Here is a 16,848-nt window from a genome sequence, read left to right as displayed (position 1 = left end):
ATTTGATGTAAAAGAACCAAATTCCCACTTGGTAACTGAAAATTACTGTAGTTTTCTCTGCCAACCCCATTACATGTGAGCGAATACCTATTATACGCTTGTGTGAATGTTCTTTGCACGTCCCACTCCCACTAAGTCACTCTTGGGGGGTGGGGTCATGGCCAGGGATCAGCCATTATTGACAGCGACCCTGGAGCATTTAAGGTTAAGTGTCTTTCCCAAGGACACATTGTAACGGTTGCTCTCCTCCTCTTTGTCTGAAGAGGAGAAGCAGGAATCGGACCAATACGCATCGAGGTATTCTGACATAATGAATTTATTGACAAGACGAACACTGACACGATCTACACTTGAATGATACAAAATAACAAAACGACGTAGACTGACCTAAACATGAGAACTAACATAGACACGAAGAACGCACGAACAGGAACAGACTACATACACGAACGACAACCGAAACAGTCCCGTGTGGTGCGACATACACAGACACGGAAGACAATCACCCACAAACAAACAGTGAGAACATCCTACCTTAATATGGTTCTCAATCAGAGGAAATGTAAAACACCTGCCTCTAATTGAGAACCATATCAGGCAACCCATTTAAACCAACATAGAAACACATAACATAGAATGCCCACCCCAACTCACGCCCTGACCAACTAAACACATACAAAACAAGAGAAAACAGGTCAGGAACGTGACACACATCGACAGATTTTTCACTAGTCGGCTCGGGGATTCGAACCAGCGACGTTTCAAGAAATAGGACAAATGTAAACACCCACCTAATTATTATTTGTATTATTATTATGATCATAATAGGTGCTGCCTAGGCAGGGAGAATGAAATGCTAGTCACATTAGTATGCAGACGCACTTCAGAAGTTCTCAATGCAATAACATGATGGAACTGCATGTCACCATGGCAATGCCCTCATTAGCATTCCAAACTGCTCTGAATCGTCTGGCTGGCTAACATCAGAGACTGTCTCCCTCTGCCAAACAAAGCTACTGATGTACATGTACTTCTTCACTAGGCCGCCTGGGCATGGACATAGAAAAGGGGAGGGGGTCCAGGCCCCACCCATCCTCTTAAAATGTCAGCCGGCATGTTATACATTTTCCTTTTCTGTTTCAGAGCTACTATACAATAATTTCCTGTTGAAAAGCGTATCTCTTTTGAAATGGTTCTGACACCAATGGTCCAAGGTGATGTCTGTCTCTAACAAAATACCATCCATCCCAATAGAAGTCTAATTTCCATGGAGGATGACATTGAAGGAGAGGCCATGGTAAATAAAAGGCTGAAGGAGTTCACTGAAGATAGAGGAAGAGTAGCCAACATGACCCTGTATGGCTGTCTTAGGGGTGACTAACCACTTCTCTTCCCACTCAGCAGTCAAGGTGAAGCCTCTCTGTTGGATGGATTACTTTTCACCTCTCACCTGTCTTATCTTATGAAATGATCCTAATGATAATCCAGACACACAATCTAGACTCAAAGGGGACGTTCACTCAGTTTTAACATCAAAGCCTCTGTTCGGAGACCTATCCTCTGTTGCTAGGCAACTGTATCAACACCTTGTTCATGCCTGACTGGCGTGCATTTAAAGGGGAATCTCACATCTCCCCGTTTGTCTTCACTGTTTCCTCCTCTTTTCTCTCTTTGCCAGAGCTGTGTCTTTCTGCGTACCCATTAGGAGACCTGTGAGAGAAGACCTCATTCAAATGTAATCACAAGCTTGCTCTATCAGGTTAGCCAAGCCTCTCATGCTAACACCAACGCAGTTCAATTCCATTCCTTCTCATTCCCAGGGTAAATCTTTCCACAGCTTAGAAAAGTAATCATAATAATGTAAAAAATATATATTAAAGTGAGAACAGACACGCTGTTGGAATTCTAAAATGGCTGAAAGCTAAGTATTTGGGAAGACCCTGATTAAGTTTGCATTTCTGAAGCAGTTCCAAATGCCAGTCTCCAAAGAGGAAAGATTATTTCAGAACAAAACTACCTTGACTTCTATTTTAAAGGGGCAAGAAGTAGATGAGTGATGAAGGTTAACAGTAAGAGAGAAGGAGAAGAATTGTCTTTGTTCACATTATGAACTTCTCCAGGGCCTAATTAACATGCATCAAATTGAGTAGACTCTGCAGTGACCTTGGCCTACAAATGAATCACATACTGACTATAGATGCAGCTTCTGAATGCATTAGCAGTAATCACACAGCAAGGCAAGTATATGTTAATTCCCAAAATGAATTTTCTGTTTGGTTTCACACACTTTACATAAAAAATAAGAGTAGCCCAAAAGAGTAGGCAGGAGGTACGTAAACAGACAAACTGCACTGAGCTCTCTTTTAAGCCAAGGTTACTCGTCTTTGGATCTTCTGGCAAAGGAGTCTATTGATTATGTTTGGCGGGATCTGTCGAGGTCTGTGTACAACGAGAGCTAAGGCAGAATTGTGTTCGGTATGTGGTCTGTGCTCATGTATTCACTGTTCAGTGTGCGTGTTATGCTGATGCTGTGGTTTGTCTGGGTTGGCACTGTGATTGGGATCTCATGTGGTCTCATGTGGCATCAACTTAGTTAAAGGAAATCTGTGCATAAACAGTGAAATGTAACTAACTTTATTGGAGGAGTAAGTTCATCTTAACCTCCCCCCAAAAATAAAGAAAATGATGATGAAAAAATAGATCAGTCTCATTTCATGCTCACTAATATACAGCTATAGTCAATCAATCAATCAATCAAATGTATTTATAAAGCCCTTCTTACATCAGCTGATGTCACAAAGTGCTGTACAGAAACCCAGCCTAAAACCCCAAACAGCAAGCAATGCAGGTGTAACTTTATTGTTACATTTTTGCACAGAGGAAGAAAGTGCAAAGAAGCACACAGAAACCGTACACTCACCTGGCTGTTTAGTTCTTAATAACAGAACCCGATGACTCTCAGCCCTCCATTATTTGGAGTATTTCATCCCTGATTTACATCAAGCTGATAGAACAAGCCCCTACTAAACCAGCACGTGTTTGAGGTTTTCTAAGCCATTGTGTATTTTCAGTCTGATACACCAATGATTTTGAGCTCGTATAGTGGGAAGATGAAGACAAGCTCCCTTGACATCTGCAGACAAACAGGCCAACTGGTTAAGGGGGCACAGTGGGATGCGGGAGCGGAGATAAGAGTTCTGATGACACTCGACAGCTCTGCCCGCTGGCGATTGGCCTCATAGGTCCAGCTTAAAAGAGATCAGGGAAGAGAGATTGTGCTGCCCCTGATGGCCAGGGGGATAAGTGTGTGTGTGTTGACAAATGTAACAGAGCCAAAGAATGGGTGTGTGTCTGTGTACAGTATCTTTCTGTGAGCCTGTGAACACATACATGTCCTTATGCTTTAGGGTACCTTCAAACAAAAACGTGGTGGTGGGGAGAAATAATTCCGTGAAACGCTGTTCTACGTTTTCAATTGAACTTTTCTGATGGATAGTGCAACACAACCCTAGGCCCTGCCCCAACGCATTGTTCCCATTGAAAAACATTGAGTTGTTCAGTTTTATGCATCAGTTTGTCTGGTTTGAAGGCATCCTTAGTGCATGTGTGTGCATGGGAAAGTGTCAGAGAATTTGTGGAATTTAGACTAGAGAATAGAGAATAAAATAATATAACCCTACTATCTTCTATCACCCTAGTTTATAGAGGGCCTACATTATATTCACTACCCATGGTTCAACAACCTCATCAAGCACCACTTTACCTTCCAATGCAATTATAGGCTATAAGAGGACCGTACAGTTCATCTGAACAGGTCTTTAACGCAACATTCAAATTGTTGCTAATTTATGGCTAGTATCTAGGCCTATATGGGTTTCTAGGGAGGTTAATCTTAGTGGAGTTTGCAGTCGACACATTAAAAAGCAGACAAACACTGAAACAGATAAGTAGAGAGACAATTTGAGGATTAAGAGCGAGCAGAAAGGAAGAAGCACACAGTGAGGTAATTCTGCTGACAGACAGTGCACTGCTTGCTGTTTTCTTTTAGAGCACTATACTGTACAGTCTGCTCTGATATCAATTGTGCCCATTTCAGCAACACTAGGTATTCAGCGGTGTTGGGGTATCAGCAGTGTAGGGATTTCAGCAGTGTTATAATTTTAGCAGGGCTGGGATTTGGTTGCTAGATGTCCTGCTGCTGACAGTCGTGTGTTGGCTCTGGGAGTTCTGAGGCTGTCTAAGGGAGGTGTGTGTGTGTGTGTGTGTGTGTGTGTGTGTGTGTGTGTGTGTGTGTGTGTGTGTGTGTGTGTGTGTGTGTGTGTGTGTGTGTGTGTGTGTGTGTGTGTGTGTGTGTGTGTGTGTGTGTGTGTGTGTGTGTGTGTGTGTGTGTGGTGGGTGTGTGGTGTGTGTGGTGTACACATCCCTTTAATTTGAGCATTTGGGGGTTTTGTACAGTATGAAATATCTGCTATATGAAACGATGTGTTGGTGTTGACAGTAAGGGAAATTATTGTTTACTTAATTTAGATCTGTGATTCAGTCACTAAACTCAGGCTTGAAGCACCAAGCCAGTAATAATCCGGGACAGGCAAGGGCAGAAGTCAGGTTGGTGACACCCCCTTTCAGGCAATTTAAAATAAAAGTCTAACAGTAATTCAGCCATTTTTGTTGAATATTTTCCTGCTTCATATAATTACTGGCATAAATATGACATTTTCAATCCTTGGGCATTATGTCACTCTTATGGCAGTGTTATGTAGGTTGTGTGTATGGCTTCCTCAAGTCAAGTGAAAAATAAATACTGTCTAACTAAAGCTGGTAGGTTGAAGGAGGATGTCCGCACATGTCCGGTTATGTGATTCATCAGCTGGACGCTTTGGGCTACTGTGTGAGTACGCTGAGTAAACCCTTAATAGGGCAGCTCAATTCTTGACTATTCATTAAGAGTCACATCTAACGTCAGGGTGCATCCCTTCAGGATATCTTAAGTTTCTGTATCATATCTATTTGAAATGTTACGGTTGTTAAACCTCTGCAATCTGTCACCTAAAGTAATAGGATAGGGTATCTACAAGATTTGTTGAAGCTCATGATAAGTATTTTTCATCTGACAGTTTGCAATGTCAAACTGAAATGCCATTAATATGGTAACTCATGGGACTCTGCAAGAAGAACATGTTCAGTTCAAGAGGACACCTTCGAATGGGAGTGAAATCCGATTGTGTGCTCAAAGTTTTAAGAGTATAACTCTTTCTGTGATTTTGACAATATCACTATGGAAAAGCATGAGAATAACAAGAATTCTAGACTTACAGTAACATTTTAAAATGCATTCATTGGAAAAATACATTACTTTATGATTGTATTGTGTGTGGTATATCATCATAAAGTAAGTGTAATGTTTTGTGCCACATTTTGTTATATTCCAAATGTGTGTACAACACAGTAACAAATCCCACTAAACTACATATTTACTTACAATAGAAAGTCCAATGGCATGGTACGCTCACCCACTGCTAAAATAGAAAGAGAAACAGTGATGTGACCAAGAAAAATATCTCACAAGTTGAGTCAAAGAGAAACAAACAGAGACAACCTTGTCCATATGAACTGATTTGTGAACTTTTATTACAATTTGTATTTTAAGCATGCTTATTAACTATTTATGAACTAAATTAAACAATTAAGGAACCATTTATTATGAGGACATGTAATCATATATACATAATGAATAACAGCTTTATATTGTGCATTAGCTTCAATGTTAACAATTTATGTAATACTGTTTATAAGCAGTTTATAAGCAGACCTTCAAACAAAGTGTTACCTGGTGGACTTGATATGACTACATTAGAAGCACTTACAGTTTGGTCCAAAATTATTGACACCCTTGATAACGATGAGCAAAAATGCCGGTATAAAATAATAATTCAAATACTGAGCTATATTGTATGCAAAAAAATGGTCATCTTATTATTTTATAGTATGACAATTAATCAGAGAAACAGATTTTGTTTAACAACTAATATAATTGTTTTTCTCTCAAAAAGGTAGGGGTCAAAATTATTGACACCCCTGTTTTCAAAACCTTTCAATACCTCACCTTGGGAGGATAACGGCACTGAGACTTAGATTCCTCCATACAGAATCCTTCCAGATCCTTGATATCCTTCATCGGCACTTATGGACTGCCCTCTTCAATTCAGACCACAGAATCTCATTGGGTTTCAAGTCAGGAGACTGAGATAGTCATTGCAAAATGTTGACTTTGTGGCCAATTAACAATTTATTTGTGGATTTGGCTTGTGGTTATTGTCTTGGTTATCATCCACTTGCAGCCAAGTTTCAGCCTCCTGGCAGAGGCAACCAGGTTTTTACTAAAATGTCTGGGGAACAATTAAGTACCTTACTGTGATTGTTTTAAATTAAAATGGCCAAAAATAAACAAAAATAGCTTCTTAGCAAAGAACAATTTCTCAAGTAAGAATTTTGAATGGACGGTCTGGGAGTGGTCTGAGTGGGAAGGGAAAAACGGAAAATTAAATGTTATTAGCCGAGAGGTTTGGAACTCTATTTCTTATTGGTCTATTCACACATTTACCGCATGGTGATGTCACCATGGAAGACCAAAACTCCATCCCACAAAAAATGGCAGATATTTTAGGTGACCTTTTGAAACAGCTCATACACTAAAAGGACATTATCATAATTTTCTCAATTTCACATTATTACTCCAACCTCATAGGGTGGAAATATAAAACACAGAAAGATGTCCTAAAACAAATGCATGTAAATGCCTGGAGTTTGCTGAATGGCATTGGCACTTGGATTGGAACCAGTGCTTTGGTCAGGTGACATGAAAATATAGCTCTTTGGCCCCATACCTACTGTAAAATGGTGGATCTTTGCTTGTACTGGGGCCCATTTTTTTTAAGCATATAACATGCATACAATATCGCTCAATATTTAAATGGTTTAATTTATAGTTATTTTTTCTCATCTTTATCAAGGGTGTCAATTTCCAACTCCACTGTATGCATCTGGATCCTTTGATCTGCATCAGAGAAAAAAAGCTACATTGCATATAAAATGGTGACAACAGGAAATCACATACTTGAGTCATTATGAGTCATAACTCTATGATAGATAACAGTGATATTAAATATTGGCATACAGTACATTCCTGCAAGCCTTACTCACACGTTGTGTCTATTCACTGTCCTCTGTCACAGTGTCTTTGAGCCTACGATAGGAAGTGATAGGAAGTGATCCTTTATCCATCCCTGAACTTATGGTGAGCCTAGCTGTGTACTGCCGGAACCTGCAGGATCAACACTCACTTGTGTAGATCTGTGTTCACTGTGTGATGAAAAAATGGTGCAACATGACTGTACGGTCTTTATTTCCAACTTATGAATTTGATCCGATTAAAGTAAAGAATAGTGGAGACGTAAACATTTACATCGTAAGATATGAAGAGCATGATATAGGTTAATAATGGAACAAAAACAGGAAATGGTTGTCTGTGCTTTCTTATACAGGAGTCTTCAATACAGGGTTATAACTAGGAGTTGGTAACTATTTTTTGTGTTGACTGAATTATGGCAGTTGGTTTCTTGGAGGTTCAAATAGAAGGTAGAGAAAGCACCAGTGATTTCTTTATTTATGTAAGTATAAGATCCTTACATCACTATAAACAAACAATCGTTAAATGTTAACCTCTTTACAAGTATAATCTTTCAAACAAATTACAATTCAACTAGAAGTTAGTAATAATTTACCTAGGTATCTCCTCGTAATGAATGCGCCTACAAAAGAAAGCAGCCATATTGACTCCAGTGCATGCCATGGCTCCATGTAACCAAACTCACACACATAAAAGCACACAGATCATCAGTCCTGGGTCAGCTGTGTAAAGTGAATCCTGTCTCCTTGCAAAGTGAATATTTTGTATTCATTTGGACGGGACCATGTCCTTTATGACTGGTTCTCTGTTCAGGTAGGTGGCCCAGTAGACCAGGTTAAAACCGCTGAAGAGCACAGGGAACATAATCCGGGACATACGGTCGATTTTGCTGACGCTGTTGAAGGTCTTCTTGTTCTGCTCGGGCTTGACCTCTGGCTTGGCCTTGTTGGGGTCAGAGGTGGCACTCTTGGAGATGGTGGGCATACCACCTTGGTCCTTGATGATGTTTGGAGCGTAGTTTGCCACGGCAACAGCGTAGGCATTGTTCTTCTTCGTGACGGATGCCTCCTTCTTCTGTTGTAGGAGAGAAATAAAATACACATTAGAGACTGGCTTGTAGTGTCTCTCATTGTACTACTATGAAGGCTAACTGATCCTTCAAGTGTTTGATTGTTACTAGATCATTGCATTTGTTTTCTCAATATCTCTCACACAGCTAAAATCTAATCTCAAGGCACAATACCCAGACAACATAATGTGATTGAAATTATTCTTCTGATTTGAATGGAGCATCTGTTGTACAGTAGCTATTTCACAGTAATTATGATTCTGCCTTTAACAATCTATGATGTATTACCAAAAAAAAGTGTATAATCTGCTAAATTGCCTGTTAAGCCTTATGGGGTTTGATTTCAATATCAATTTGGATTGAAATGAACAGTAACCTTGAGGTCCTTATGGAGTGTGAATCTCTTTGAATTCTCATGACCATTCTAATTGGCCTCACTTATCAAATCTGTATTATGGCAGGATATGTATAAGGTTACAACCAGTTCAGTTAGTAATAGTTAAGCTGAAGTAAAAGCACACCCATCACTGTCGCTGTCACATACATTCCTCGGAGTATGTGAGTTGTGGGGAGAAAGTGTAATTATCAGATATGCTGGGAAAGGAATGAGCTGAAATCAGAATTCGGAACTCAGAAACACTTATGAAATCTGAATGCTGGGCTGATCTTATTTTCCACTAATTTTGACCAATCACATCAGATGTTTTTCAGAGCTGATCCGATTGGTCAAAAAAAAATATCAAAATTTGGCTGTCTGTCTAAACACAGCCATGGTGTCACATATTTATCTGGCTTACAGTGCCTTCAGAAAGTACTCACACCCCTTGACTTTCACATTTTGTTGTGTTACAGCCCGAATTTAAAATGGATTAACTTGAGATTTTGTGTCACTGGCCTACACACACACACACACACACACACACAATACTCCATAATGTCAAAGTGGAATTATGTTTTTAGAAATGTTTAAAAATTAATTAAAAATGAAACGCTGAAATGTCTTGAGTCAATAAGTATTCAACCCCTTTGTTATGGCAAGCCTAAATAAGTTCAGGAGTAAAACTGTGCTTAATAAGTCACATAATAAGTTGCATGGACTCACTCTGTGTGCAATAATAGTGTTTAACATGATTTTTTAATGACCACCTAATCTCTGTACCCCACACATACATATATCTGTAAGCTCCTTCATTTGACCAGTGAATTTCAAACACAGATTCAACCACAAAGACCATGGAGGGTTTTCTAATGCCTCAAAAGGCACCTATTGGTAGATGGTAAAAAAACCAGACATTGAATATCCATTTGAGCATGGTGAAGTTATTAATTACACTTTGGATGGTGTATCAATAGACCTAGTCACTACAAAGATACAGGCGTCCTTCCTAACTCAGTTTCCAGAGAGGAAGGAAACCGCTCAGGGATTTCACCCTGACGGCCAATGGTGACTTTAAAACAGTTAGAGTTTAATGGCTGTGATAGGAGAAAACTGAGGATGAATCAACAACATTGTAGTGATTCCATACTGAACTAAATTACAGAGTGAAAAGAAGGATGCTTGTACAGAATACAACTATTCCAAAACATGCATCATGTTTGCAATAAGGCCCTAAAGTAAAACTGCAAAAAATGTGGCAAAGAAATTAACTTTATATCCTGAATACAAAGCGTTATGTTTGGGGCAAATCCAACACAACACATCACTAAGTACCACTCTTTTTTTCAAGCATGGTGGTGGCTGCATCATGTTATGGGTATGCTTGTCATCAGCAAAGACTAGGGAGTTTAATAGGGGGGTAAAAACAGAATAGAGCTAAGCATAGGCAAAATCCTAGAGGAAAATCTGGTGCAATCTGCTTTCCAACAGACACTGGGAGATGAATTCACCTTTCAGCAGATCAATAACCTAAAACACAAGACCAAATATACACTGGAGTTGCCTACAAAGATGACATTGAATGTTCCTGAACGGCCGAGTTACAGTTTTGACTTAAATCGGCTTGAACATCAAGACTTGAAAATGGCTATCTAGCAATGATCAACAACCAACTTGACGTGGCTTGAATAATTTTTATGCAAATGTTGAATAATATGCTAATATTGTACAATTCAGCTGTGCAAAGATCTTAGAAACTTACCCAGAAAGAGTCACAGCCATAATCACTGCCAAAGGTGATTCTAATATGTACTGACTCAGGGGTGTGAATACTTATGTAAATTACATATTTCTGTATGAAATGTTCAATACATTTGCAAAAATGTCTAAAAACATGTTTTCACTTTGTCATTATTGGGTATTGTATGTAGATCGGTGAGAGAAAAAAATCTATTTAATCCCATTTTGAATTCAGGCTGTAACACAACAAAATGTGGAATAAGTCAAGGGGTATGAATACTTTCTGAAGGCACTGTAACTCTATCAACCATCTCCTACTTGAGAGATCACAGATCATTTGTGCGTTTCGCCTCTGCTTTTGAAGCACCCACACGCAGCTCCTCATATCTTCCTTTCTTTCTTTCTTTCATCCCTCCCTCTCTTTTAATAAGGTACCGCTTCAGATGCAATATCTCAACATGGATATTCAGGCAAACATTTCTGAGTATTAGAGAGCCTGGCTTGCTTTGAATATAATGTATTTATTTCTATGCTTTATAGGTAGGTCTTTGCATTTCCTTTACATTTATCTCTGCAATGCCATGGGGCTGTAGAATCTGTACATTAACCGAATGTATGACATTGTTCAGATTTGTATTTGTCTTGACAGCCGTTGTTCACTTGTTCTACACATACCTCTTATAGCATTACTAAATGAAAACTGCTATTAGTGAGTACAGTACCATGATAAAGATGCAGTGTTATCTCAAATGCAGGATTGCATGTGACATTCAATTTAATGAACAGCAATATGGGACTGTCAGTGGTCAGTGGGGTTGCCCTGGTTACCTTGACGTTGACCACACTTTTGCCGTCCCAGGCCCAGCCTCTTTTAGTGAAGTAGTTGACAGTAGCAAACTCGATGAGGGCAGAGAACACAAAGGCGTAGCATACCGCGATGAACCAATCCATGGCCGTGGCGTAGGCCACCTTCGGCAGAGAGTTACGGGCACTGATACTGAGAGTCGTCATAGTGAGCACAGTGGTCACACCTGTGTCATCACAAAAAGAGAAATGTGATCACCATCTAAATCAAAAATGTTGACAATTAATTTCAATGAAGAGTACTGTAGTTTTTTCCTTGTTCACTTGTATTTCCATGTGTAACAGAAAATTGTATTTCCATCCACAATGACAATCGATTATTCATGTGGATGATTCTCTGGTAGGCTACAAAAAAAGTATTCCCACATGTAGTGGCAAACAGCTCACTGCGTGTTGAGTGAAGCATTCTCTCAAGATGTAACTGCTGTGGCTGCTGTTACTGAAAACCGGGGGAAACTCCTCACAGTGCAAGCATTACAAATGCCCATCCCCATACCATGCACAACAATTAGGGCTGTCAAACGATTACAATAATTAAATAAAGTTAATGGCCCTAAAGAAAGCTTTTTCCATAAAAAAAAAAACTTTGCATTGAGTTGCAGGCATACTATGCATTGATTGGGGACAGAAACACAAAATTAGACTGTTTTAATAGCATTTTCACAGTAAACACAACATACAGCTTATTAACACTCCCGATGGTTAAGAAAGCTAACTCTCTCTTATCAATATTCTTGAAGTTTAATACTTGCGTGCGCGCGCGTACACACACACACACATACATACAGCTTTAAGTACTGTTAAAGCTTCAAACATTCTAAATGAGTGTGACTATAGGAAAAAAGAACGGGCTCTATGGATACAAAGAACAAAGAGCTTTTAAACTTGTCTAACAATGTTATGAAAGCACTGTTACCATCTGTACTGTTCAGATAACTTTACACTCATAGGCCTACACACTCTCCCACCTTCACCCTCCTCTCGCTCTTGCTGGGCAAGTTCATTTTGCATGGCTCAGTGTCCGGGGTGAGCGGAGTTTGAACATTTTAGGCCATTCCGTTGATCCTTCAGTGAAATCTCCATTCACCCAGGAAACGGGCCAGGCAAATCGAACTCTCCCACTTAATCCCGTTCTCACACACATCCTCTCTCACACACACACAATCACAAACACCCCACTCTTGCATATGCAGCCTACCTTTAAAGCATCTTTTTGAGTAGCCTATTCCTTTTCGTGATGTATTGATGTCTCTACCTTCTTGCCCTTTGTGCTGTTGTCTATGCCCAATAATGTTTGCACAATGTTTTGTGCTGCTACCATGTTGTGATGCTGCCATGTGTTGCTACCGTGTTGTTGTCATGTTGTGTTGCTACCATGTTGAAGTCATGTTGTGTTGCTACCATGCTGTGTTGTTGTCTTAGGTCTCTCTTTATGTTATGTTGTGGTGTCTTTCTTGTCATGATGTGTGTTTTGTCCTAAAAAAAAAAGTTTTATCCAAGCCCCCGTCCCCGCAGGAGGCCTTTTGCGTTTTGGTAGGCCATCATTGTAAATAAGAATGCCTGGTTAAATAAAGGTTAAATAAAAAAATAAAAAATAAAATGTCAGTTCTTCCTGTGGTCAAGTAACATAACTAGCTAGCTAAATATATTTTGTTATCAAACCCCAAAAAATAGTGGCTCGCGAGTGGCCCGTGACATGCGCACAAATCTGCGGCAGAAAGAAAAACAGCTCTGGTAATATTGGGCATCATTTTTACATGATTTTGGCTAGAGGCACAAGGTCTTCTGCGATGTAAAGGGGTTTCATGTCAAGGCGCAAGCATGACTAGGTCATGTCTAGATGGAATAGTTTGTCAAAATGATGTCAAAAGTAGTTTTTAGCTAACCCTACGTTATTTACCCTGCTGCGTAAATTCTCCGACAAGTCAATTTTGACAAAATATGTGTCCCTTCTAGAAACACCCATTGACCGTAGTTGTGGTAAGTGTTGTGCTTTGCGCTTAAAAAGGGTCCGTGCGGAAACATGTGCACTTACGCCTTGATCACACCGACAGCATCATTGCATTTTAGTACTCCAGAAGTACATTCATTTCCAATGGAACGCTGTGTTTGCCTTGCAGCATTGCATTGAAGAGGCAGTTGCAGTTCGTTCTGTGTGGTGCATACGTTGGATTTATCGAATGTATGCATCAAACTGTATGTGTAGACGGCTTGACAGAAATGGTAGCAGAAGGTGAATGTTGATCTTATGTTTCACACATATCTTGATGATGCTGCGTACCATTTTGCGCAAAGACACTGTTAGTGCGATCGAGGCGTTAAGATTCTGTGCAGTGAAGAAATAAAGATGCAATTAATGGCGTCCCAAAAATGTACACCGATAAACATGTCACGAGTTAAACGCATTATTAACGCATTTACTTTTGACAGTCCTAACAAAAATAATCTTTATATAACACAGTCACGATATATAGATAAATATCTGGAAAAATATGTTTTACTGTTCAATTGTCTCAAGTCAAAGGTGAGCTGTTGTCATGACCTTTTATGATGTCTAGCACATCATTTCCATGATGTGTTTAAGAAGGCATTTCGGCAGCGCAGTTCAAGTAAAGTATTACCAACAGGCTGATACGAAGTACTCGGCATGGTGCACTAAAGACTGTCAGCTGCTGGAGGACATGCGGGAATCCCACCCTATCAAACCACTCCAATGCTTTGAGAGGATAATGTGTTTTCCCAGACATGTACTCATACATACACGGGAATACACACAGAAATAACAGACACACACACACATAGAGGCATCTACCATATTTCCTCCGCTTCCTTGAGTTTCCTCCGAAATGATCAATAGGTGTCTCTCCCCCTTAAATTAAGTCCCTGTTCTATGAATTCAGTCAAAGCAAAATGCAAAGCATCTCCCTGTCTCTTTATTAATTGCCTGGCCTCATCATTTTCAGAGAGAAAAAATACACTTAGATTACTGCATTGCAGGTGAAGGTGAGAGGATAAACAAATCTGGAAAACATGTTTTCCATTGACAATCTACACATTGTCATTGTGTACTCTAAACATGCAAACACAGGCATGTAAATAGACAACGAGTTATCATTTCTTCCTTCAAACCTCTGACTAAGATGACATTGATAGTGAAATAATGGGTGTTTTTTTCCCACATGGCTGCTGATGGATAGGTTTTTTTTGTGGCTTTTTTTCAATGCATTTGAGGAAACATGAAACTACATCAAACAACATACCGCAGGCTAACGTAAAATAACAATCCTCCGATTGCGAGGATAAAATGCCCAGTGGGGATGTGCTGTGGAGGCTTGAAGTGGTGACTACATTAATAATTTAACCAGAACACCACCACAGAGCCAGACCTCACAGAACAGAGACAACAAGGAACACAGTTCTAAAAAGGAACACTTTTCCTTAGATGGCCTTTGCTGAAAATCTGCATTATATCGTGATTTATTTCCGATTGAGCCAATATATGCAGCGTTTACCATGAATGCAGTCGCCGCGAACACGAGAACAATGCCTTTAAATTTCAATTGCGCTACAGCGCAGATCTTCAGCGCTACGGATTGAATCGAGCCCTTTATGTTACAGTGTATTTGTGAGATATTTGTTAGGAGTTTGTCGAACATCATTGTTTATGTAACTCATTCCTAGCTACCACAGTGTTACAAGTTACAGTGTGCCTTTAAAGAGCAACTGAAGGCAATAAACAACTTCTCTGGTAGAAAACGGCCAATGTGGCATCGATATTAGTCAGAAACAATTATCGTAGTGTCAAAATGTACTACTACTAGTGTAAATAGGATAATTTTCGTCATAAAGTCAATCTCATCCAAAACTGAGATTTGCGAGATAATTAGGAAAAAATTGTATGTCACAGAATGAAGGGTACCGTAACAGTTTTCCTTGGGTTGGGTTTATTTCAATCCTGCCCACATGCCCACAGCTGGCAGCACCCAAGTAATCATCAATTCGGAGCGCAGCTGCATGGGACCCGATTGTAATGCCCATGGTCCATTTGGTTTGACATTCGATATCCCTATGGGGCTAGTTAGGGACCATCAGTAAAAGTACATGAGACAATCTTTTAAATGTCAATAGCTCCAAATTTCAATGACTTAAAAACCTCAAACCAACTATAAATTTTAGAAATTAATATGCAAATATTGAAAGCATTTAATGAGACAACTAAAGATATGCAACATGAACATATTGTGTAATTTATTGACGGTCCCTAACTAGCCACAGAGCTAGGCTATTCAAAGTCAAACCAACTTTCACATGGTCGCACACCAGCCGGCTGAAGCTAATTGGTGAAAGAAGTTGGCTAGCTTGCTAGCTAGTCTAGCCTACTTCCAGACAAGACCTGGTTAGACTGTTTTAAGTTATCTGGAAGGGTGAATGACTAACTGTGTACTGTTTTAGCAGAGCGAATGTGCCATCGCTTCCCACGTTCGAACACACAAAAGAGACACCCACATCAAAGCACGCCTCGTTATCAGTGGCATCTCATAATGAGGATAATTGAAACCGAGGCTAGATCAGGAAGTTCAGCCCCCCTTTGAAGCATATTCATAAAAAAACTTCATGAAACCTGTTCACTCTTTCAGTGTAGAATGTGCCAAATCCCAATGAAAAAAAGGAGCAATCAGCCACAGTTCTTTGACCCCTCTAGAAAGCTGGATTTAACAGCTATTATCTGAATTTGAAATGTTTAATAACCTTGCATGAATAGCTAGACCAGGGTTTCCCAAGCTCGGTCCTCGGGACCCCAAGGGGTGCACGTTTTGGTTTTTGCCCTTACACTACACAGCTGATTCAAATAATAATCTAATCATCAAGCTTTGATCATTTGAATCAGCTTTGTAGTGTAAGGGCGGACCAAGTTTAGGAAATGCTGAGCTAGATTGTGTCAATGAGTGATATTCATGAGGATTATCATTGAACATGTTTAGTATAGTTATCAATCTGTTTGATACACTAGAAGACTGAGGGGGAATTGTGGACAAATTAAAAGTATAGACAGAAAATCCTGCAGGTGTTGAATTTGTATGGTGAGTTGACCCCAAAATGTAAACAATAAGAAAAAGAAAGGACTCATAATATAGAAAGAAGTATTCAAAGGAAAACAAATACATGGATATACTATTTCCTAAAACTTTAGAAACTATTCTACAATAATTTAAACCAACAACAATGCATATAAAGACAAAATTGATAACGTTTTTGTTCATATGTTGTCTGTTATGTTGGCAACCATGGGCATTTAGAGTAACTGATCTTTAATACGCCTGTGGTCTATGGTTACATTGAGGGCTAAAGTGGTAGTTTTATGTTAAGTCAACTTAAAAGCCATGAATTTGCTCCTCTTAAAGGCCTATTAAAAACCATTCCAGTTCCCCTAATGTTAAACCATTCAACTGATTCAGAACATAATCTTCATGTCATTAAGGTTGTGAATACACTGACTGGATCTGAATACATGGAACTCCAATGCATAATTAGCACTGATTATATGAGGGGAATCTACATTATGGGGCAGACGGAGAGAGTGTATAGAAGCCCCAGTTTAGAGACCGACAGGTC

General features: G+C 39.5%; 1 protein-coding gene across 3 annotated transcripts in view; it reads right to left on the bottom strand.

Annotated features, from left to right (window-relative positions):
- Positions 1-7,645: 7,645 nt before the first annotated feature.
- Positions 7,646-16,848, bottom strand: part of LOC139553441 (gamma-aminobutyric acid receptor subunit alpha-2-like) — a 34,265-nt gene continuing 25,062 nt past the window's right edge. For 2 of the 3 annotated variants that reach the window (XM_071365759.1, XM_071365758.1), the window contains exons 9-10: positions 11,200-11,402; positions 7,830-8,260 (exon numbers count right to left, since the gene is read on the bottom strand). In XM_071365759.1, the coding sequence (XP_071221860.1) occupies positions 7,955-8,260; positions 11,200-11,402 (509 nt within the window). In that variant the 3' untranslated portion in view covers positions 7,830-7,954. Of the gene's footprint in view, positions 8,261-11,199; positions 11,403-16,848 lie in introns of all 3 variants that reach the window. The other variant, XM_071365760.1, reaches the window with a different exon arrangement.

This window comes from Salvelinus alpinus, chromosome 25, assembly GCF_045679555.1.
Source record: "Salvelinus alpinus chromosome 25, SLU_Salpinus.1, whole genome shotgun sequence".
Taxonomy (NCBI): Eukaryota; Metazoa; Chordata; class Actinopteri; order Salmoniformes; family Salmonidae; genus Salvelinus; species Salvelinus alpinus.
This window is presented reverse-complemented; position numbering and strand designations above follow the sequence as displayed.